Source organism: Pipistrellus kuhlii, unplaced genomic scaffold, assembly GCF_014108245.1.
Source record: "Pipistrellus kuhlii isolate mPipKuh1 unplaced genomic scaffold, mPipKuh1.p scaffold_m20_p_1, whole genome shotgun sequence".
In the NCBI taxonomy this organism is placed as follows: domain Eukaryota; kingdom Metazoa; phylum Chordata; class Mammalia; order Chiroptera; family Vespertilionidae; genus Pipistrellus; species Pipistrellus kuhlii.
Genome location: NW_023425404.1, coordinates 51999026 through 52023157, shown reverse-complemented (window position 1 = coordinate 52023157; position 24132 = coordinate 51999026). Strand labels below are relative to the sequence as shown.

The 24132-nt window shown below is 45.1% G+C and overlaps 1 protein-coding gene across 2 annotated transcripts in view; it reads right to left on the bottom strand.

The window, feature by feature from the left end:
• Nucleotides 1-24132, bottom strand: part of EHD4 (EH domain containing 4) — a 91731-nt gene that overhangs the window by 49281 nt on the left and 18318 nt on the right. For both annotated transcript variants that reach the window (XM_036445302.2, XM_036445293.2), the window contains exon 3: nucleotides 11383-11480. In XM_036445302.2, the coding sequence (XP_036301195.1) occupies nucleotides 11383-11480 (98 nt within the window). The remainder of the gene's footprint in view (nucleotides 1-11382; nucleotides 11481-24132) is intronic.

The window sequence follows — 24132 nt, the reverse complement described above, 5'->3', positions numbered from 1 at the left end:
CTACTCTATATGGAAAGTAAGAGTAGTGCCCCCCCCCCCCCCCATTTTGTTTCTCATTTAAGAGTTCAAAGTTTGGGTAGAGCCCTATCAGATGTGCTCAATGATTAGAGCATCGACTTGTACACTGATGGGTCATGGGTTCAATTCCTGGCCCGGCCAAGGTGTGTGAGGAAGGCAAAAATCGATGTCTCTCTCACATCAATGTTTTTCGCTCTTCCTCTCTCTGTCCCCCTTTCTCCCTCCTTCCCTTCCACTCCCTCTAAAAAAGCAATAGAAAAAATATCCTTGGGTGACGATTGATAAAACAAACAAACAAACAAACAAACAAACAAAAGTTTTGGTAGAAGAGGTCATTCCTCATGATGAAATATGCATTTAAAATATTAATAATAATGAAAAATAGCTGCCAGTGTTTGGCAAATGCCATTCTGAGTCACCGTAATGGCAGGCTCACATTAAGGACAGAATAGCAACACTTGTGGTGTGGAATTTCCCGGGCACCGGTGGGAAAGGAGCCATGAATGTGTTTGTCAGCAAACTTCCCCCAAACAAAAAGAAACCAGGATTTCCTGCTGGAGGCCAAGGAAGCGAGTGATGTCCAGGACCTCACAACTCAACTCCAGACTGGCCTCAGCGCCGGGCAGAAAACAGGATCTGACAAGTCCTCAGCCGGTGGCCCAGCCCAAGCGGATGGCACTTTTCTGTGACTGCCAAATTCAAACAAAGCTCAGAGACAAGTCATTGAACTCAAGCCCTAAATAGAAAAATGGCTTCATAATCCATCCAAGCCGGTGGACACATGTCCTATTCTACAAAAGTCTCTACCATGTCATCTGCCTCATACCCCTCGGTATTCCATACAGCCTTTAGGATAAAACCTAGTCTCCTGACATGTGTGTTCACCAGCCACATAACCCAAGTTCTGGCATCAAACACAACTTGCATTTCTCCTAAGGGCCCTGAGCTCACACATCTTCCTGGGTCTTACACACATTCTTTCTGCCAATTGGAAGAGAATAACAATAGTAAGGGCAGCTAGTTATCCTTCCCTTGACCATGAACCAGACAGGTGCTGTGGTGAGAGTTACATTCTGTCATCTCACTTTATCCTGACCCATTCTGTAAGGTCCTGACCTCACAGGCTGATGAAATCACTCATTTACCTTGACTTCATTAAAAATGAAACATTTTGTGCTTTAGATTATACCATATTAAAGCGAAAGACAACCCAGAAAATAAGACAAAATATGTGCAAAGAAGATATACATGTGGCCAAAGAAGTCCGTGAAAAGATGCTTAATATTGTCAGTCATCAGAGAAAAGCAAACCAAAACCACAACAAAAATACCACTTCATACCTACTAAAATGACTCTAATCAAAACAACAGTGTTGATGAGGATGGGGAGAAACTGAAATCCTCATGCATTGTTGGTGGAAATGCAAAACAATGGAGTCACTTTAGAAAACAGTCTGGCAGTTCCTCAAAATATTACATATTGAGTTAACATATGATCCAGCAATTCTGCTCCTAGGTATATACCAAAAATAATTAAAAACATATGTCTTCACAAAAACTTGTACATGAATGATTATTGCAGTATTATTCATAATTGTCTCTAAAGTGAAATAATGAAAAACTAAAATGTGGTAGAACCATACAATGGAATGCTATCGTAATATATAAAAACCCTGGGTCATAATGACCAGTAATGACCGAGGCCCAATACTGCAGTCAGCGCTGACTGCTGGGGAACTGAGACTCAGGGTCAGAGAGAGGCCTGAAGAGAGAAGCAGCAACTTATCTGTTGCCTCTGTGGCAGCTTTTGATCAGCACTTATCTCTCTCTCCCTCACTTACCTCTCTCCCCCTCCCAGTATGGCCAGCAGCCACATCTCCATTTCTCTCCAGGCCTCCACCAGGGCTGCTGATCAGCCCTGCCTTTCTGATCATTTTGCGCTGATAGGTCCAGAGATGCTGACTGGCACAGAAACCAACCAATCAGAGTGAAGTGTGAAGAACCAATGGCTGCCTAGGAGTTGGAGCTTTTGATGCTGACTGGCATAGAAACTGACCAATCAGAACCAAATCTGGATCAACTGTGAGGAGCCAATGACTGCCTAAGAGGTGGAGCTTTTGACGCTGACTGGCATAGAAACTGACCAATCAGAACTAAATCTGGGTCAACTGTGAGGAAACAATGGCTGCCTAGGAGACGGAGCTTTTGATGCTGACCAATCAGAACCAAATTGGCCAGCAGAGGAGGGCAGTTGGAGGCAAGATCAGGCCTGCAGGGGAGTGTAGTTGGGGGCGAGATCAGGCTGGCAAGGGAGGGCACTTGGGGGGGACATCAGGCTGGCAGGGGAGGGCAATTGGGGACAAGATCAGGCCGGCAAGGGGAGGGCAGTTGGGGGCGAGATCAGGCCAGCAGGAGAAGGCAGTTGGGGGCGAGATCAGGCAGGTAGGGGAGGGCAGTTGGGGGTGATAAGGCAGGCAAGCAGGAGAGCGGTTAGGAGCCAGTGGTCCCAGATTGTGAGAGGGATGTCTGACTGTCACAGGGAGTGGGCCTAAACTGGCAGTCAGACATCCCCCAAAGGGTCTCCAATTAGAGAGGGTGCAGGCTGGGCTGAGGGAACCCCCCTTCATGCACAAATTTCATGCACCAGGCCACTAGTTCAACCATAAAAAGGAATGAAGTACTGATACATGCTAGTACATGGATAAACTTTGAAAACATTATGCCAACTGAAAGAAGCCAGACACAAAGGCCATATTGTATGATTCTGTTTATGTGAAATGTCCAGAATAGGCAAATTCATAGAGATAGAAAGTAGAATAGTGGTTGCCAGGGTCTGGGGAGGAAGGGGGAGAATGGGTAGTGATTTCTAATGAGTTCAAAGTTTCTTTTTGGGTTGAAGAAAATGTCCCAAAATTGGTTGTGGCAATGGCTGCACAGCTCTGTAAATGTACAAAAAAATTCACTGAATTATTGAGAAAGAGGGGTGGGGATGCGAATGCTTTCTTGAAGTAGTTTTGCTGAGGCTGCCTACCACCACTCCCCAGTTGGAGGCTGGTGAGGCCCATTGTTCACTGCATTTCTATTAGAGCTTGTTTGCAGGGTCACCCATACCAACTGCTGTGAGCACCTGGCCTCACTCATTTTGGGGTCCAGGCCAGTGCTTGGCACTTGGTTCATAATCAATATTTATGTGTGTTGAATGAATAGTCTCTAGCATGCCCCTAAAATTGCCTGTTGCTTTTTACATAATCACTTTTAAAATAAAGAAATGCCAAAAAGATCACACATGCATGCAGTTATTTTAAAATTCTTTTCCATCAAATATTTTAAGCTGAATAATCAATTAGAGTGTTATCTCTTTTCTACTTCCTGAAAAGACATAACACTCTAAATAACAAATCATCAATAAAATGACCAAGATAACATAGAGAAAAGGTAGAAACACTTATCCAAAAATAGTATTTTTAATCCCTGAACAACCAATTTCACATTTCACATAACTTGACAAAAATTTCCCCCTACTCTCTGAGACAGAAGACTTTATGAGACAAGAGTCCAATATCTCTCTATATAAAAGCCTAAGTGACCGGAATGACAGGTTGCTATGATGCACACTGACCACCAGGAGGCAGATACTCAATGCAGAAGCTATCTCCTGGTGGTCAGTGCACTCCCACAGCCAACCTCCCCAAGCTGGCCAACCTTCTGAGGCCCCTCCCCCTAGCCCCCGTTCTGGGACAGGGAACTAGGGGTGGGAGGCGGTGGATGTGGCCCTTTTCCCAGGGTGGGCCAAGGACCAGCTCCCTTCTTGGAGCCAGCAGCCAACCTCCCGTGCCCTGTCCCTGCCCCCAGCCAGCAGGCCCCAATCGGCCCACTGTGATGGCAGTGCAGTGGTGAGGGAAGGATGGGGGGAGGCGGGGAACTGTGTGGTAGCAGAGTGCTGACGATGGCGGTGTCAGCGTTCGTTTCTTCCACGCCTGGTCCAGTGACTGTTGCCTCCTCTCTGGCCTGGCCCTGACAGCCTGGTCCCGATTGGCCTTGACCACCAGCTAAGCCTAGGGACCGCACCCGTGCACGAATTTCGTGTTCTGAGCCTCCAGTAAACCAATATAAAGGTGAACTAAATTCAGCCTTTGAAAACTCTTTGGCCTTCAACAACACCAACACAATGAAATGATGAAGCTAATATTTATTGAGCACTTACTATGTGCTAGGCTGGGCATTATTTTCTGTGTCCTAAGTATTAACTCTGTTACAACAACATTATGCACTAGGTACTATTCCTCTCATTTTATAGAGAGGTTAACAACTTTTTCAAGGCCACAGGGTTGGCAAGTGGCTAGAACCAAGGAAGTTCAATTCTATTGTCTATGCACTTCCTGCTCCACAAAGGACAGTCTTCAGGGACTTCAGTCCCTTGATTTGATCAAGGAAATCAATTTGTAGGATTCTGGGTTTACAGGCTGATTCGTGTAGGTTAAAGAAAAGATCTGTGGTGCTGTGGAAGAGCTGGGACTGCCCTGAGCTGGATCTGTAATTGCATGGGGACCAGAATGAGGGAGAGGATAGTATTGTCTCACAACAACCTCCTCTTTATTTAATTACTAGAGACCCGATGCACAGATTCGTGCACGGGTGGGGTCCCTCAGTTTGGCCTGCGCCCTCTTGCAATCTGGAACCCCTTGGGGGATGTCAGACTGCCAGGTTTCGGCCTGAGGGATTTAGCAGTGCGGAAGCGTTAGGTGGCCAGGGAGGACTCCCAGCCGGGGCCAGGAGCAGCTCTGCTGCCACTCATCCCGTTGCTGCCGCCACTGCTCAGTAGCGCTGCTGTGCTGTAGAGGTGGGAGAGACTTCCACTGCCGCTGCAGCTGCGCCCGCCTGCCATGAGCCCAGCTTCTGACTGAGTGGCACTCTCACTGTGGGAGTGCACTGACCACCAGGAGGCGGCTCCTGCATTGAGCGTCTGTCCCCTAGTGATCAGTGCGTGTGATAGCAACTGGTCGTCCAGTCGTTACAGTCATTTGGTTGTAACAGTTGCTTATGCATATATATATATATATATATATATATATATATATATATATATAATTTTTTTATTTTTTCCCCCTTCTCTTATTTAGAATACTACCTAAGTAAGGCCTGAACTTCCTTGTTTCAGGGTAAGCTGGCAGACATCTCAGGCCCTCTCAGGAACTTTTTTTTTTTTAATTATTAAATATATTTTTATTGATTTCAGAGGGGGAGGGGGGAGAGAGAGAGAAACATCAATGATGAGAGAGAATCAACAATTGGCTGCCTCCTACACACCCCCAACTGGTGATTGAATTTGCAACCCAGACATATGCCCTGTCCAGGAATCAAACTGGTGACCTCCTGGTTCCTGGGTCAACACTCAACTGCTGAGCCATACACGGATGGGTCCTCTCAGGAACTCTTCATGAAGTACAGCACTTACACCTACGGTTTGGCTGTGAGGCCCACCTCAAGGACAGGCCCCACCTGCCACCACTGTCCCACCTGGGGGCTATTGCTCTCTGAAGTCTCTTTAATCTAGTGCTTCTTAGAAGGGTCTTCACTGCTGTTGAGCCTGGCCAACGTCTTGCGCCAAGCCTTCTTGTCCTTTTAGGAGACAAGACATTGGTATTTTCCTCTCTAGCCCTCTTGTTTGCAAAGCCTGTGAGGAAGTTGTTCTTTTCTGGACGTCTCTAAATGTTCTCCCGCCTTTCTTGGGCAGCCTTCAAAATCCGGTCTTTTGTCTTTCAAGTTAAAAAAACATGTCATTTAAGTGTGTTTGCACTTCCCTGATTATGGTCTGGCTTGGCCTTCTCTGTTTTTCTGCACCTTTATTGATTACAGGTTGGATTTCCATGCCCTGTTTTCCAAGTCTGTCAATTCTTTTGCAATACTATGTTTAGACACCTCACCTGTGTTGACATCCTGTTCATGTTTGCCTGTCAATATTCAGAGGCCTTTTTTTTTAAAATTAATTAATTAATTTATTATTTTTATTTTATTTTTAAAATATATTTTATTGATTTTGTACAGAGAGGAAGGGAGAGAGATAGTTAGAAACATCGATGAGAGAAAGTCATCAATCAGCTGCCTCTTGCACACCCCCTACTGGGGATATGCCCACAACCAAGGTACATGCCCTTGACCGGAATCGAACCCGGGACATTTCAGTCCCCAAGCCGACGCTCTATCCATTGAGCCAAACTGGTCCCGGCCCTTTTTTATTTTTGAGGACCTCATTTAATATTACAAAATCAGGACTGAAGGATGTCTGTATGTAAATGATAAAACAATCAGTGATTTTTGACACTAATTATTTCCTGTTTTGTTACTTGCAGTGAGTGCAGCGAGATCCTTTCTGTTCATGCATTACTATTATTTATTGTTTTCACTAGCCAGACATTTTCTGCCCTTTTAATTTTCACTGTCTTCTTAGTTCTACTCGTTGACTTATAATGAAAAGGGCTTATAGTGAGAAGAGCTTAAACACCAGAGGAAGACACTTCTCCTGTCATTTGGGGAGAGCAGGCATATCTGATAGAAAACTCAGATCAAGAGGTTTTTTTTCTTCTAGAGTTCTTAAAAGGGAAAAACTGTACTGTTTTTATGACCAAAGTCCAGTCTGTTGAAGACTATACAGAACCTCGTACTCTCAGGAAACCACAGTACCTTCCAAATGCTTTTGTGCTAAATATGTGAACAAGCCCACCAGGCGCCACAGTGGTTTTCACAGTGTTCTCCTTGTCACACAGAGACACTGTGATTGGAGCCAGACCGGGAGGTTTGTACCCAGTGGTTGGGAACACACTTGGGTTCATGTTGGGTCCAGACATAAATCCTAGATGATGTTTAGGTTCAGTATGAAATAAACAGTATTTTAGGATGCAAACAGTCCAGGAGCCAGAATAATAAGAGAATGGAAAGGAAAATAAGGATGTGTTATCACACAGAAAAAGAGTCAGGGGAAAATAAAAGTTAAAAATCTGGATGTTGTCATCGGGGGCAAACAATGTTTCTCCGGAGTGAGCCAATCAGATTCCACCCACCCATTTTGAAAAAATAGTGTAAAATAAATCTTAAGAGTCAAGGTATTTTTTAATTGGCTACAAGAAAAGAATCAAGAAAAGGCTGTAGAATTTTTACGTAGCTATTACTTGATTAGAATAAAATTATTACTATCAATATATGAGAATGTTTTTGTCCTTGATGGGAATTCTTTGTCGGCCAAGAAAGCTAGTTTAGAAACTAAGCTCAATCTTTTGTTCCTAAAGATTTTATGCCAACTATAATGAAACGAAGGAACATTTGAAGGGGACGGGTTTTCATATGGAGAATACTAAAAGTTGCTCTGATGTCAATCACCGTGGTGGGCTTTACCTACAGGGCTCCTGACCAGGAGAGTTACTGCCCCCAGTGCTGACTCTGCATTCCCATTTCCCTGGAGCAGAGCAGGGAGGCGAGGAGGGCATGACCTGAAGATCGGGGTCAGTGTAAGATCATGCTGATGAGAAGGCAGTGCTTAGACACATCCTAATCCGTGAAGGCCACTTCTCACATGAGTGATTTCACTTCAAACCCAACACAGGGAAATTTGAACTATTATGTGGAAATATCAAGTGTCTCTTCTTGTCACCTATAGCTTTGGCCTAGGAAGAGCAATGTCTGCAAAATACCATTTGTTCCTTGTAGTCACACTTGCCCCTCTACTCAGCACACAAAAAAGGGGAGTAGGCTTACGATGTCACGAGAGAGAAGGCTGAACAAGGAACAAGGCCACAGGTGAGGTGAGATGTGCGACTGAACCCCAGGTTGAAGGCCTCCATTCTTGCGCTCACTACGAAGGCAGCAGGACTCCTTCCTGGAGATGCTCCCTCACTAGGCCACCTTCTCTGCAGAGCTCTGGGCACCTGGGCAATGCCCGGGAGGTGCCCGAGGGCTGCTGGTGATGATGTGATATCAGCTCCCGTCAGGCCCCCTGTTCTCCACCTGACCCCCAGCAAAGCAGCACAACACACCACCACTCCACCTGCCACCACCACTCCACCCGCCGACTGTGCTGCCCCGTGCTGATGGGGAGACCTCTGGGCATGGCGCAGTCCATAGGTCCTCCTGGGGGGTCATGCAGCAGTCACCACACACCAGTGCAGCTGCACTGTCTGCCCAGCACGCTCTCTGCCAGGGCTGCACACCCCTGCAGGCCGGAGGGTGGGCTGGGCCCACACGGCAGCTTCAGCCGTCAGCTCTGCCTGAAGCACTCATCCTCGGAGCCTGTTCTCTGAAAGTGGCATCTTCTCGACAGTTTCTGCTCCGCTCACTCCCCAGGTGTTAAGCTCCACCACCCCTCTGCCCAGCAGCTGGGGAAGGGATTCACACGATCGTTGGGAGGCTCTGCTTTCCAGGGGAAGTGAGGGCGAGGAGGGTTTCCTGGGCCAGGGCTCAGCTTCTGTGTGCGCAGGACTGTGTGTAACGCAGATAGAAATCCTAAACGACTGGCACAGCGTAGACACACAGCTCAGTACACGGTGGCCATTCTCACACCGCTATCATGGGTGGATACACACCTCAAGGAGAGGCCCTCAATGTGCAAGAGGGGCCTCTGTGATGAGACCCCTTGTGGAGGGTTAACACATCGACTCCTCGGACAAAGAGAAGGCACAGCAGCGGCCACCTCTCCTCTTTCACACACTGAACGTTGCAGGGGAGGCACAGCTCCACTGATGAAGTCGATGCAGATGTTTCAAACGTTCTGCACCTCCTACCTCACCCCAGGCTGACATAAATGACTGGCGAAGGTGGTGCTGTGATCTAGGAAGCTGGAGAGATGCAAGCAGATACACGAGTGTGTGTGGGAATGCAGCACAGATTGCAATAGTTTAAGCAGAAGCAGCTGTAAAACAGCTTGTAATCTTTGGGAGTAATGTGTTGGAGCTGTCAGCTGAGTGACTGCAACCACCAACGGTGCCCAAACATGGTAAAGTACTCTCGCCGGGGAGCGCCAGCCCCACGCGCAGTGCTGACACTGTCTGCGGCTCCAGGTCCGTCCTCACCGGCTGCTCTGCCTGTCAGGGCGGCAGGGGCCAGCCGACGGTTGTAAGCGTGTGTGCTATTTCTGTGCAGAGGATGTGTGTACGCACATGCCATAGTAAGCCAGACCAGGATGTGAGTCAGGTTGTTATAAAGTGGTAGAAAGGACTGATCTTCAAAGCACTCTGACAGCGTCCTGCCACGCTACACTCCTGTGAGGAGCTACAGTTTAAAAGACACAATGACTAAGCTAAGGAGAAATCCTGAAGAATATGGGTGATCAGAATTGACCAGAGGCCTACCTACCAATGAAAAGAGGTGGATAAGGTCGAAACTACAATCTGGGTCTTAAAACTTAAGAGGTAAAGAGAGAGATTTATTACCAGCAACCTTTATTTCTCCAGTAACTTTGGTCAGACACGTGGAAGTAGTGAAATGTGGGCAGCTGGGAAAAGCTCTGGGACATGTGTTTGCTTTATTTTCCTTTTAAAACAAAACATTTTATTTTCAGAGCAACTTTCACGGGGCCAGTTAATGGTCCTAAACTGGCTCTTTAAAAAGAGTCTTTTGGCACTGAGGTATAAAATACACAAAAGAGGAGGGGCAGGGGGGCCAAAAGGGGCCAATGGGAGAACAAAGGGGACATATGTAATACTTTCAACAATAAAAATTAAAAAAAAAAAAAAAAAGATACACAAAAGATTCCTACCATGTTACCTCCATTTGATGGAGAATAAGAAGCTATTAAGTGGAATAAAATAATCTGAATACACTGGCATGGAATGGTGTCTGCAACAGACTGTTACGGCAAAAATCATGCTGTAGAAAACATGCATAGTAATCACATTTCTGTTCAAAGTGATATGTTATATATGCATAGAAAGAAGTCTCCAAGGAGCCAGAGAAATTCATTAGTCAGTCATTTGTGACAGAGGGAGATTTTTGTACATCCTACTCATTGTTTAAATCCTGTACACTAAAGATTACTTTTATAACAGAAAATAAAACCAACCAAGATAGTTACGAGAGAAGAATAGTATTAACCTGACTTCGCTGTCAGTGTAATGTTCTCGGAGGCCTTAGGGGAGACTAATGGCCCACGAGTCCCTGGCCGGGGCGGTGAAGGCAGAGCCAGGCAGCCTGAGCGAGTGCTCGGTGAGCCCAGGAGGCTGCGGCCAGCACCCCTGAAATGCCAGGAGGAAGAAGGGCGTGCAGACCAAGGAAGCCCGTTACTTACCTGTATTGGGGCTCTTGCTTTTTAGTTCTTTGAGGGAGTTCATCGTGTGGCCGTGAACCGTGACCATGACCCCAGACAGGTCACACTGCTCAACCTCACCATGCCAGCACTCTCAACAGAGTCCCACTGACTGGCTGTTCTAGGGGTGGCGAAGTGAACAGTGATAGCAGCAATTCATCAGCTCCATCTTCTCCTCCCCAGCAAAGCCTGGAGGAAGTAGGTTTAGTGGCCAGGCCAGGATAAAGGGAACGTGACCTATCTCTGTGGCCACAGGAGTCCATCATGGTGTCCTCCCAGTCAGGAATTTTCTTTCTCTAAGTAAATCGTGTCCTCTGGTCTGCCCCGGATACCCCCTTTTCCAAGAGGGTGTGAGAGAGAACAGGCCCCTCTGTTTAACCACAATGCACGGGCCTGCAAACAGTTACTGCCTCTGCCTTGTTTCCTGAAGGCTGAAGCCACTCAGAAACCACTGCTCTTCACAGTCATTTTCTATTCTTCAACAGTCTCCTCTGAATACCAGTCAGTCAGTCAGTCGGTCTCTCCTTCCCACGCCAGCCGCCCTCAGATTCTGGCTCAAGTGACATCCTCTGGGGAGCCTTTCCCAGCACCCTGCAGCCAGGTCAGTCCCCTTATACCTGATATACAGCCCCCATCTCAGAGTGCTTATCCCAGCTCGCATTTCCATTTTCTTCGTAAAAACTTAATTAACATCTGTCTTACTCAACATAAACTCTTCAAGGGCAGAAACTGCACCTGTGACTCCCAGTGACAGGACAGTGTCTGGCACCAAGCACACAGCAGAAAACGCTTATTCAAGGCAAGGATGCTGAGGGAGCAACTGGGTGGGATATGTGTCAATGGGGGAGGGAGAAAGAGAAGCTGGAAAGCGCCCCCTCCTTCTGGCCCCCTCCCCAGCTGTCATTAGCTTGCCTGCTTATGATTGGTTAGCCAGACTCCTTGGTTATTTCTTAGGGCCCCTTCAGCTCAGGACCCTGGGCTGCCCAGGGATGCTGGGGTCCTGGGGAGAATACACCAGGGATGGAAATCCTCTGCCAACAGCACTGGGTGGGGCAGGGCGGCAAGGGCACTGACCTCGGCTGATGCGCTGCTTCTCCCCAGACAGGATGCCAGGGCTGTCGATGATGCTGATACTCTTCAGGACCTGATTGGGCAGCTGGGAGCACATGAATCTGGAAGCAAAAGACCAAAGGTGGGATCAGAACTGCACTAGAGACTGTGCCAACGGCAGAGCTCCTTGGCCTTTCGGGGCTGCTGACATCATCCGCTGTGAAGTGGGGCTTGCAGGGGACTGATGGGACCTCCATTGCGGCTACCTGCTACCAGACTCCTTACTGTTCACTGTGATTTACACCAACATTTATTGAACACTTAGATATTTTACATCATCATCTCAGTTGCTCCTCATACTAACCGCAGGAGGAAAACATTACTCTTAACCTCAGAGAGGTTAAGTATCTTGCTCAGAGTCACTCACAGCTGGGCCTTCCCCCAAAGCCTGCCAGCTTCACCTGTACCTCCTCCAGGCTGCTCCTTGGTCAAGCATCTGGGTCTTCTTTCCCAGGGGGATCCCAGGTACCAATGGGCTGGAATGTGCCAAGCTCCTGCCAGGCCCTGCCCGATCCCTAAAGTGACCTTAGAGCTACTGGGGCCTGTTTTCACTGTGTGATGGCCAGGACTCAGCACCCAGCCTGACACTTGCTATGGCTCCAGGCTCAGGGTGGGACAGGCACCTGTGGGCAGCTCCCCAAGTTCTCCAGGGGTTTGAGTCCTAGGGGTACCCTATAAGCACATGGAGGGGCGGGGGGGGGGGGGGGGGGCTGGCCAAGCTTCTCCAAGCCTCCTTCCTTGTCCATCACTTCCCTTCCTCTCCTGCTTTCCCTCCTATGGTTCTAGTCTGCTGTCCTGGCGTAGGCCTCATGGAAGTGGAGTAGAGCGGCAGGAAAACTGTGGCCGGGGTCAGCAGACCTGGGTTCAGGGTCAGTTCAGCTGCTGCCAATAAATTGCTGTGGGGCCTGGACAAGGACTTCCCCCTCTGCAACTCAGTTTCCTCATGGGTAACTGGAGACACTTGGACCAGGGCGGGTGAGTCTTTTTAGCTCTAACACTGTCTAACTCTAAAGTACTAGAGGGAAAGGCTGTGTTCCATCCACCCAGGCAACAGAGCCCGAGGGGGATCTCTTAAAAAAAATCTATATCTATATCTATATCTATATCTATATCTATATCTATATCTATATATCTCTATCTATCTATCTATCTATCTGAGGCCTGGTGCATGAATTCGTGCATGGATGGGGTTGGGCCAGCCTGGCCAGGGGGAGGGGACATGGGCAATTGGCCAGCCTGCCTGCTGGTCGAACTCCTGGTTGAGGGGACAATTTGCATATTAGCCTTTTATTATATAGGATTATTATATAGGATATACACTGAGTGGCCAGATTATTATGTGCTCAGAAATCATAATCTGGACATTCAGTGTGTGTGTGTGTGTGTGTGTGTGTGTGTTATATTAATTTCAGTGAGAAAAGGAGAGGTGAAAAAGAGAGAGAAACATCGATGACAGAATCATTGATCGACTGCCTCCTGCATGCTCCCCCTGGGTACTGAGCCTACCCCCCAGGCATGTGCCCTGACTGGGAATCGAACCATGACTTCCTGGTTCATAGGTTGACTCTTAACCACTGAGCCACTTCAGCCGGCCCAAGGGGGACCTCTTTTAGGCACTGGGTATGTTTTCAGATAGAAATGGTATGGGGACAGGAAGGCTCTCTGTCGTCTATATTGTCAGCGCTAACTTCTGGATCTGTGGGGGCAGAAAGCTGAAACCCTTGGTGAAAGCTCAATTCTTCCGTTCAGTGGAACTGGTGGGATTACTCAGAAAGTAAATATGCAGGGAATGCAGGACAGGGGGGCCTGCCCAGCTTCACGCGCTCTGGTGGACAGCACAGAGGGCAGGCTGGGGTGTGGCCGGGCGGGCGGGGTGGGGGGGGCCAGCCCTGAGCCTTTGCTTAACTACTGTCCTTTCTTTTTTTTTCTTTTTTAATATTTTTTTGATTTTTTACAGAGAGGCAGAGAGATAGAAGAAGAGGGAGAGAGGGATAGAGAGTTAGAAACATTGATGAGAGACATCGATCAGCCGCCTCTTGCACACCCCCTACCGGAGATGTGCCGTAACCAAGGTACATGCCCTTGACCGGAATCGAACCCAGGACCCTTCAGTCTGCAGGCCGACGCTCTATCCACTGAGCCAAACCGGTTTCAGCCTACTGACCTTTCAAAATAACTTTCTTTGAAGGTGCTCAGGACAAGTTTGTCATACATTCTTTCCTAGATTTTCAAGTCAGCCTGGGATGATGTAGGAAAGATATTACGAGCATTCTGTAGCTAGAAACGCTGAAGCACAAAGCAGCTATGGCATCTGGAGGTCATGCCCCGAAGGCAAGGCTGGTTGGAGTGCAGCCTAATGTTCTGATGTCGGTTGAGTGGAACTCAACCCATAATGTTAAAGACCTTACAATGTGAAAAATAAAGGGCACGTTAACTTAAGAGAAGCCCCTCATTTCCGATTCTTCCTGCCCCTCCTGCCCCTCCACCTTTACGTAAACCCCACTGCCACCGCTTGGAGAGCTCTGTGAGAATGAAGTGCACAGGGACCCCTGAGCCTTCTTTGTAGGCTCAGTGAGAAACGCCACAGTCAGAGCTCTAGCATTGGGGCAGGAACGGAGTTCTGAGCACATCTGTGTTGAACCACATTTCTTGTCAGCAGTGATTCAGATTCTTATCATAGTCCCGTCCTTTCTAGGAGGTGGTTGGAGGCAGCTGGCAATCTGGAAAAAGTGCCCATATGTGGAAAAGCATTCCTGGGAGAAGCTGACCTTTTCCCCAAAACTACTTAATATCAGTATTTCCAGAACACAAAATCCCTGGATTCTGCTGTAAAGTTAGCAGAGGGACTCAAAATTTCCACTCCCTCATGTGCAAAGTGACAACATTTCAGCAACTTCTTTGGCTCCTGACGCATCCGCAGAGGCAAAATGTATGAACCACAAAATAAGATGCAGTCAGATATAATGAAGTTAACACACAATAAACAGGGAGAGGGATGTGGGCCAAGAGGGGTAACTGCAGAAAAAAGGAGGAGGGGAAAGAAGGGAGAGGGAGGGAGAAAGGAAGGGGAAGGGAAGCAGGGAGTGGGAGAGGGAGAGGTGGGAAGACAGGGACCTGGAGGAGAGGGGGAAGGAGGAGAAGAGGGAAAGATGGAAACATCGCAATTCAAGGAGGAAGAGAGAGAAGGAAGAGGGGGGAGGGAAAGAAAAAGAAGCTCTCCAGGGGCACCCAGAGAGGGGTAGTTGGGATTGTGTCCAAATCTGATCTCCACTCCACAGAAGAAAGAGTGTATGGAGTGGATTAGAGGGGTTGAGGCGGGGGTGGGGTGGGGGTGGGAATGGGGCACAGAACACAAGTCAGCTTTTAGACCCCTTGTGCGGGTGACTCATACTCTACAGGTTAGAACCACACACACCTTTTCTTGAACAACTGTAATCAGAAGAAAAAAAAAACCCCAATGCAATGCTGTACAACAAACCTGCCTTACTTTTATGCTCTAAGAGAAGAAGATGAAAAGCAAGGTTATTTGTTGGGTAGGACGTCGTCAGCCATGGCTCAGGCCTCATGTGTGTCTGTGACATGTTTCCAAGCACAGACTTCCTGATCCTTGCTGGAGTGACTAATATCCATTCCTTGCCTTGAAGTGTATTCTTTCACGTTTCATAGGATTGAACTTGCAACTCAGGCACATGCTCTTGACTTAGAATTGAACCTGAGACCCTTCAGAGTGTGGGGCCCATGCTCTATCCACTGACCCATTAAGCCAAGGCTTGCTGATCAACATTTTAAAAGAACCAGGCAGTACCTTAATACTGCTTTTGGTTTCCAAACAGCGCAGTGACATCTATAGTTAACTCACTCAATCCCCACCACAACCTCAGAGGGAGGGGCTTTGTATCATTTTACCGAGGAGACTGGGGCACAGATCATAACCTGTCAAGTCACATGGCCTGTAAGTGATGAGCTGGGATGCTAACCTGACAGTTCCAACTCCAAAGTCCAGGTTAACCACTAGCCTGCTCCTACCATCTCATGCATTTGAACCACAGCTGTGTACGTTTATCACACAGAAGGCAACATCCTACAGCAAAGAAGTGACATGCCCTCGTCCTGCACTCCCCACTGAAGAGGCTCCTGCATGTGACTTGTTCTGCACCCACGGATGCAGGGTGGAGCGGTAAACAGCAGGCAGATGATCCTGGCTCTGGTCTTCCTCTTGCTCACACATCCTGTGACCCCCTGCAGTCTGAGAACTCCCAGGCTGTCATTAGGTTCAAATAAGCCGAAGCTTCCATGGAGAGGCCATGGAGCGATTTAAAAGCACCTCCTTTACCAGCTCACTTTACCGATTAAGAGTAGGATCAGAGAGATTACACAAATTCCCATTTACTAGTACAGTAAATAGCAATCAATATTCAAAAAGACTTTGACAACTAACCTGTAATAATTGTATACGGTCCTACAGCACACATATCTGATCTAAGGAAAAACCCCTAATGCAAAAAACCTTCTACTGCCAGCAGAAATTTATTTTAAATCCACACTATAAAAAGCCAAAGGATACCTACCCCTAGATCTTACGGAATTATCATTTTTACAAGTAGTAAAAGATGGTTGAATATTGGTCATTTCAAGTGGTGCAACCTAAATATGTCCTTTTCTAAATAAATCGAGCCTCACTGTTATGGGGGACAGGGGGAGGCCGGGTGCAAGGAGCCAGGCAGAGCCAGTGCCGGAAAAGTCTGCTTGAGCCCAGGCAGTAAAGCTGGTTTTCTGGAATGTCGGACCAGGACTGTACAGGCAGCCAATAAAGAACAATGGGTTCATGACCTGGGAGCCACCGATCCTGAGGTTAAAGACTAATGGCAAGAGCTTCAGGGAGTTTATTATGGACAAGCACAGCACATGCACAAAGACCAATTAATAAAAAACAATCTCTTGATGGTGAATCAAGAGTGATTCTTGGCAAGAGCTTATTTCCCATAATCTCTGTAACTAAATTAGCTGGTGGAACCAGCATGTGTCTGGCCTGACTACATATTTATATTAAATCTGTTTTTATTATTATTTTTTTAGTTTATTTAAAAAAATTCATTTTTATTGTTGACTTATTACAAATATCCCTATTTTCACCCCTTTTCCCTTCCTCCTTCCTCCCCACTTCCCTCTGAAATCTATGAGTTTGTTCCATGCTTTAATGTCTCTGGATCTATTTTGTTGGTCAGTTTATTTTGTTCCTTAGATTCCACATACGAGTGAGAGCATGTGATACCTGTCTTTCTCTGAATGGCTTATTTTGTTTAGCATAATAATATTCACGTCCCTCCATGCTGGTTCAAAGGGTACGAGATCCTCCCTTTTTTACAGCTACATAGTATTCCATTACATAAGTGTAGCACAGCTTTTCTATCATCTACTGGTTGGCACTGGGCTGTTTCCAAATCTTAGTTATTATAAATAATGTTGCTGTGAATATAGGGGTGCATATATTCTTTCTGATTGGTATTTCAGGATTCTTAGGATATATTCCTAGAAGTGGGATCACTGGATCAAACAACAGTTCCATTTTTTATTTTTTGAGGAAACTCCATATTCTTTTCCATAGTGGACACACCAGTTTGCATTCCCAACAGCATGTACTAGGGTTCCCTTTTTCCCACATCCTCACCTGCACTTGTCTGTTGATTTATTGATGGTAGCCATTCTGGCAGATGTGAGGAATAACTCATTATAGTTTTAACTTGAATCTCTCTGATGGTTAGTGATGTTGAGCATTTTTTCATATGCCTATTGGCCATCTGTATGTTCTCTATGGGGAAGTGTCTATTCAGGTCCTTTGCCCATTTTTTGATTTGATTGTTTGTCTTTCTTTTGTTGAATTGCATGAGTTCTTCATATTTTTTGGAAATAACCCCCTTATCAGAGATGTCATTGGCAAATATGTTCTCCCATTCAGTGGGTTCCTTTTTCATTTTGAGGATTAATTTTTTTTATTTTTTTTTGCTATGCAGAAGCTTTTTAGTTTGATGTAGCCCCATTTGTTTATTTTTTCCTTTGTCTCTCTTGCCCTAGGAGATGTTATCAGAGAAAATTCTGCTATGTGAGATGTCTGAGATTTTACTGCCTTTGTTTTCTTCTAGGATTTTTATGGTTTCATCACTTACATTTAAGTCTTTTATCCATTTTGAGTTTATTCTTATGTATGGTGTAAGTTGGTGGACTAGTTCTTTTTTTTTTTTTCATTTACCTATCCATTTTTTCCAACACTATTTATTGAAGAGACTGTCTATTCCACTGTATGCTCTTACCTCCTTTGCCAAATACTAATTGACCATAATGGCATGGGTCAATTTCTGGGTTCTCTGTTCTGTTTCATTGATCTATATATATCTGTTCTTGTGTCAGTACTAGATTGTTTTGATTACAATGGCTTTGTAGTATAATTTGATATCTGGTATTCTGACCTCTACAATTTTGTTCTTCTTTTTCAAGATTATTGTGGCTATTGAGGGTCTTTTTAGGTTCATATAAATTTTTGGAATATATGTTCTAGATCTGTGAAATATGCCGGTGGTATTTTAATAGGGATTGCATTGAACCTAGAGATTGCTTTGGTTAGTATAGACATTTTAATGATGTTATTCTCCCAATCCATGAACACAGTATATGCTTCCACTTGTTTGCATCTCCTCTATTTCTTTTTTCAATGTCTTATAGTTTTCCAAGTACAGGTCTTTTATCTCCTTGGTTAAGATTATTCCCAGGTATCTTATTATTTTTGTTACAATGGCAAATGGGATTGGTTTTATAGTTTCTCTTTTTGAGACTTCATTATTGTGTATAAAAATGCCATTGCTTTCTGGATATTAATTTTGTATTCTGCTACTTAACCAATTTCATTTATTAATCTAGTAGTTTTTTTGGTGGAGTCTTTAGGGTTTTCTGTGTACAATATTATGCCATCTGTGAGTAATGAGAGCTTTACTTCCTCATATCCAATTTGGATGCCTTGTATTTCTTCTTCTTGTCTGATCGCTGTAGCTAGACTTCTAGTACTAGATTAAATAAGAACAGTGAAAGCAGACAACCCTGTCTTGTTCCTGTTCTTAAGGGAAATGCTTTTAGTTTTTGCCCATTGGATATGTTGTTGGCTGTAGGTTTATCATATATGGCCTTTATTATATTGAGGTATGTTTCCTCTATTTCCACTTTGCTGAGAGTTTTTATCAAAAGTGCATGCTGCCCTGACTGGTTTGGCTCAGTGGATAGAGCATCAGCCTGTGGACTGAAGGGTCCCAGGTTTTATTCTGATCAAGGGCACATCCCCAGTAGAGAGTGTGCAGGAGGCAGCTGAATCTATGTTTCTCTCTCGTCCATGTTTCTAACTCTCTATCCCTCTCTCTTCCTCTCTATAAAAAAATCGATAAAATATATTTTAAAAAGTGAATGCTGTTTTGTTGAATGCTTTTTCTGCGTCTATTGATATGATATGATTTTTACCTTTTGTTTTATGTGATGTATCACATTTATTGATTTGCGAATATTAACCAGTCTTATACCCCCAGAATAAATCCCACTTGGTCAAGGTATATGATCTTCTTAATGTATTGCTGGATCCGATTTGCTAATATTTTGTTGAGAATTTTAGCATCTATGTTGATTAGGGATATTGGCCTGTAATTTTCTTTCTTTGTAGTGTTCTTATCTGGTTTTGGAATTAGGATAATGCTGGCATTGTAAATAGAGCTTGGAAGTCTTCCCTCCTCTTGAATTTTTTGGAAGAGTTTCAGGAGGATAAGTGTTAGCTCTATCTTTGAATGTTTGGTAATACTTGTCTGTAAATCAGGTCCAGAAATTTTGTTTGCTAGGAGGGTTTTTTAAATTTTATTTATTTATTTATTTATTTATTTATTTATTTATTATTACTGCTTCAATTTCATTAGTTGCCATCAGCCTATTCAGGTTTTCTGATTTCCTGATTGAATTTTGGAAGATTTCATGTTTTCAGGAATTTGTCCATTTGTTCCAGGTTGTCCAGTTTGTTGGCATATACTAGTAGGTGTTCAAAGTATTCTCTTACAATCCTTTATATTTCTGTGGTGCCTTTTTCATCTCTGACTTTACTTGTTTGGGTTCTTTCTCTTTGTTTCTTGATGAGTCTGACTAAAGGTTCATCAATCTTGTTTATCTTTTCAAAGAACCAGTTCTCGGTTTCATTCATCTTTTATATTGCTTTTTAGTATCTGTGTCATTTATTTCAGCTCTGATCTTTTTTTTATTTTTATTTTTTTTATTGATTTAAGAGAGGAAGGGAGAGGGAGAGAGAGAAACATCAATGATAAAAGAGAATCATTGATTGGCTGCCTCCTGCAAGCCCCCTACAGGGGATCAAGCCTGAAACCCGGGAATGTGCCCTTGATTGGAATCGAACCTAGGACCCTTCAGTCTGTAGGCTGACACTCTATCCATTGAGCCAAATCAGCTAGGGCTTCCACTCTGATCTTTATTATTCCTTCCTTCTACTTCTTCTGGGCTTTTCTTTTTCTGGGCTCTACTTCTTTTAGTTGTAGGGTTTATCACTTACTAGAGGCCCAGTGCATGAACTCATGCATGGGTGGGGTCCAGCTTGCCCGCACAGATGGGGTCCATCAGGGGCAGGGTTAGCTGGGGGAAGGAACTGCAGGAGGGCTCCAGGACATGTTCAGCTCGCCTTGCTCAGTCCCGAATGGCTGGATCCCAGCAGCAAGCTAACCTACTGGTCAGAGCATCTGGCCCCTGGTGGTCAGTGCATGTCATAATGAGCAGTTGAGCAGCCTTAGCATGTTATTAGCATATTACACTTTGATGACTAGACGGCTAGACACTTAGCATATTAGGTTTTTATTATATAGGATTTGAGCTTTATCTTTTTCTTGAGGTAGGCCTGTAATACTATGAACTTCCCTCAGGACTGCTTTCTCTGTGTCCTTATGTGTTCAATTTCATTTATTTTCAGGACGTTTTTGATTTCTTCCTTGATCTAATTGGCAACCCATTCATTGTTTAATACTATTTAGCATCTATGTGTTTGAATGTTTGAGTTTTTTTTATTGTAGTTGATTTCTAGTTTTGTGCTGTTGTGATCCAAGAAGATGCTTGATATGATTTCCATCTTCTTGAACTTATAAAGATTTGTTTTGTACCCTAACATGTAGCATAGCACACACACAAAAACCAACTAATGCCTCAAATTAAAAAAAAAAAATTTTTTTTCTGGTTAATCAGCAGTGATTTTCGGCAAGAATCTATTTCCCTTCATCTCTGCAGCTAAATTAGATGGTAGAGCCAGCATGTGTCTGGACTGACATTGTACACTTGTATTCAGTTTTTTTTTAATTCACAGTGATACTAAATGACTATGTATTACTCATAATCTAAAAAGAGTCTATTTAGTAAAGCCTCTTTAATGACAAACATAGAGGTAACAAATAAGAGTATAAGTCCAAAAATACCCATATGTATTCTACTATTGCTAAATTATTGCAAAAATGTAAGACAATATTTTTTATATCATCACCATTATAAGATCTAGTTAAAATAATAGGTGCACTAAAAATACTATTCAAATTCTTTCAGTTTAAAAAGGAAGTTTCAAAATTTAATCCCTAAGGCTAATGATTAAAATTATTTTTTAAAGAAATTGAGGCAATGAAGAAATAAATGAGATTAAGAATGTGTTCTCTGGAAGACTACAATTTAAAATTATACTATATGCTAAATTTTAAAACAATGTCTGAAGCTGTCTGAATTTGAAAAACAGACTAATACTTTTAGAAAACTATATTGAGGGGAAAACATGACATCCAATTCAAAAGCAGACTGCAGAGGGAAATGTCAGAAGCCAATTCCTGACACTTGTTGAGCTGACCAAAACACACGAGTGTCTGTCTCCCAGGATCACGCCTCAGGGTGCTGTTGGTATGTCCATCTCCTCCTCTGTGCAGTGGAACTGCCTCCTGATAACAGACTCTGTAACCTCAATAACCATGGAGCAACTCCGAGATAGGCCCGCCTGTGGAATGCCTCTCAGAAGTGCAATTGCAGACTGTCACGCTAAAGTCGTTTCCATATAATTCTTTTTGTTCCAGACTCAACTCCTGCTTTTATCGCTCAATTATGGAATTTCTATCATTTGAAGCTGCCCTTTTGGGAATTTGTCTTCACTTCTCAAAAATGCACTGTAGACTCCCTGTTACTTTCTTAGGAACTGGCCTTGGAGATTGAGACTTAGGCTCCACTGGTTTGCTTAATGCTTTGAGGCTGCTGTCACGCTCCAGGCGTTATCTGGTACGACCAGGGGAAGCACTAAACTCTTTTAAAGATGCTGCTGGGAGCAGATGCCCAAGCCAATGCCCTATAAGGAGGGGGCCAGGCCAATGGGACTTGTCCCATGGGTGACCGGTGGATGCTCAGTGGGGGAAGGGAGTTCCCCACAGAAGGCAGATGAGTCTCTTCTATGTGGTATTGTACTCTGACCTCATTCCCAGAAAGTATACTATGTAAAAAGAAGTTTGCCTGCCTTTAGACAGAACCTGCTGATATTCCCACAGGGGTGCTAAAATTACGTACACACATTTGAGCGCCCTACACTTACTGACTCTCTTACATAAGAGCTGGGGTGAAACGGCACCATTTTCATCATTCTTATGTTAAGAACAGCTTTAAAAGTCAGATAGGGGGGCAGTAGGCAATGATTCTTAGTGTAAACAGTATATAATCGGGCAGCTCAGTAGAATGTCACTAGCAGGACTCTGGGCCAGATGGCCTTGGTTCCAATCTCATCACTGCCACTTAGCTGAGTGATCCTGTGGAGGTTAAATCAATCTCTCTATGCATCAGTTCTCCTCGCTACGTTAGGGATGACAGTAGCACCTAGGCACAGGGCTTTTGTGAAGACATTTAGAGCTAATATAAAGTCAGAACAGTATCTGACACAGTACATACCATATAATTATTAGCCATTATTTTTCTATGTCGTCTGAATTTAATTAACACTTGCTTATATAATGCATGGATTATTTTCAGCAAGTTTTCGATTCTGAGATAATGAACCTTGCTATTCAAAATCTTTCCTAAATGCTTTGTTTTTCATACTCATCTGATAAATGTTTGGGATTTGAAAACATCTGTTGGGAAAGTAAATCACTTGCCAAAATTAAATAAGCCCCAAACTACTCTTCCTGGGTTTTCTCTTGTGAAAATGGACTTCACAAAATGGGAACTTGAAAAAAGTCACAGCTTCTTTCTTTTTTAAACCTTTGTCAGGCAAAAGGAGAGTAAGACTGAGTGCAGTGGTGAAACTGCAGGACCCAGGAGGCCTTCCACCGAGAAGTCAGGGTTCTGTGCCCTGCACTTCCTCTCTGGGCCAGTCTTGGGACAGGAAGCCTGGCTCCTGCCTTCCCATGACCGCAGCTTCCCGGGAGGCCCAGATGGGGGAGCTTCTTGTCCTACTTCCCCTCAAGTGTGGTTTACTCCTTCCCACCCCTTCCCGAGAGACCCTCTGTCGTTCCCTTCCTGGGCTCGACCTCTAATTCTCCCACCAAAAGACGCTCTGCAGTTCAGGAATAAACCGAGTTCCCTGCTAGCAACAAGATGACATCTCTCTGTGCTCAGCTATGCCATGTCACCTTTCTATTTATCCCGCTGCAGCGCTCTCCCCTGCCGCTTTCTTTTGTTGATCTTACAGCAGCATGAAAAGCCCTTAATGGAGAGTATGGGTCCCTAGAGAGTTCAGGTTTCCACAGAAGGCACCTGTGGAGGTTGCCTGGACCACTGTGGGCAGAGCCATTGCACAGCTCCCAGGCACATCATTCCATAGTCCTCATGAATGGCGCCCCCTGGAGTTGTGCAACGAGATGTCTCAGCCTCTGGGAGGACAGCAGTCCACTGGGAAGATACATTCCTATTTTTGAAAACCAGCTTAAAAAAAAGAAGTGCAGTTCAAGTCTCTTGTCTGTCAGCTCTAGTTCCACCTCTCCCTAAAGGGGTATGGATGACTCCCAACTTGTCCTTGAACCTCCCATAGCCCACTCCCTCAAACCAACCAGCCTAAGGCAGCAAACTCATAAGAAAAGATGTGGAGGGGAGAAGGGAATGATAGGGAAAAATAAAGGGAAATGTTAAAAAACTAACAAACAAAAAAACCCGCTAGGAGTGGCCATGAGGAGTGAGGGGGCGGGGAAGGTAGGAGCAGGTCACACTGAGAGAGCAGAGCTGCCTCCGGGAGAACCTGCTGGCTCTTCTCTGCCCTCTCACCATTTCCGGGGGAACTCTGGTGAAAGGTGGTGGGGTAGTACAGCTGCATCTCCAGTGAAGACAGTACTTCGGCTACCCTGCAACTTCACATCTATAAAAAGCCCGCGTATAAAAATTAACTTTTTGTGTTGCTTTGGCTCTATTTCCCATGCTCTGCTCTAATAAAGAAGGGAGCCGCTCACGGCATGGGAGTGAGCAGCAGCCACGGAGAGGAGGTGGTCTGTCCTGCAATAACCAACAGACTGAATCTGGGGTCAGCTGTGCCTCAGGGTCCTCGGGCTCGGCTCTGCGCGGGAGGCCCCGGCACACTCGGCCTGAGCGGTGGCCGTCCGGCCAGCGACGGGGAGCTCACACCTCACAGGGCAACATGATCAATTCTACGCAGCTCAAACTATTAAAAATTTGTTCCTTATACTGTGC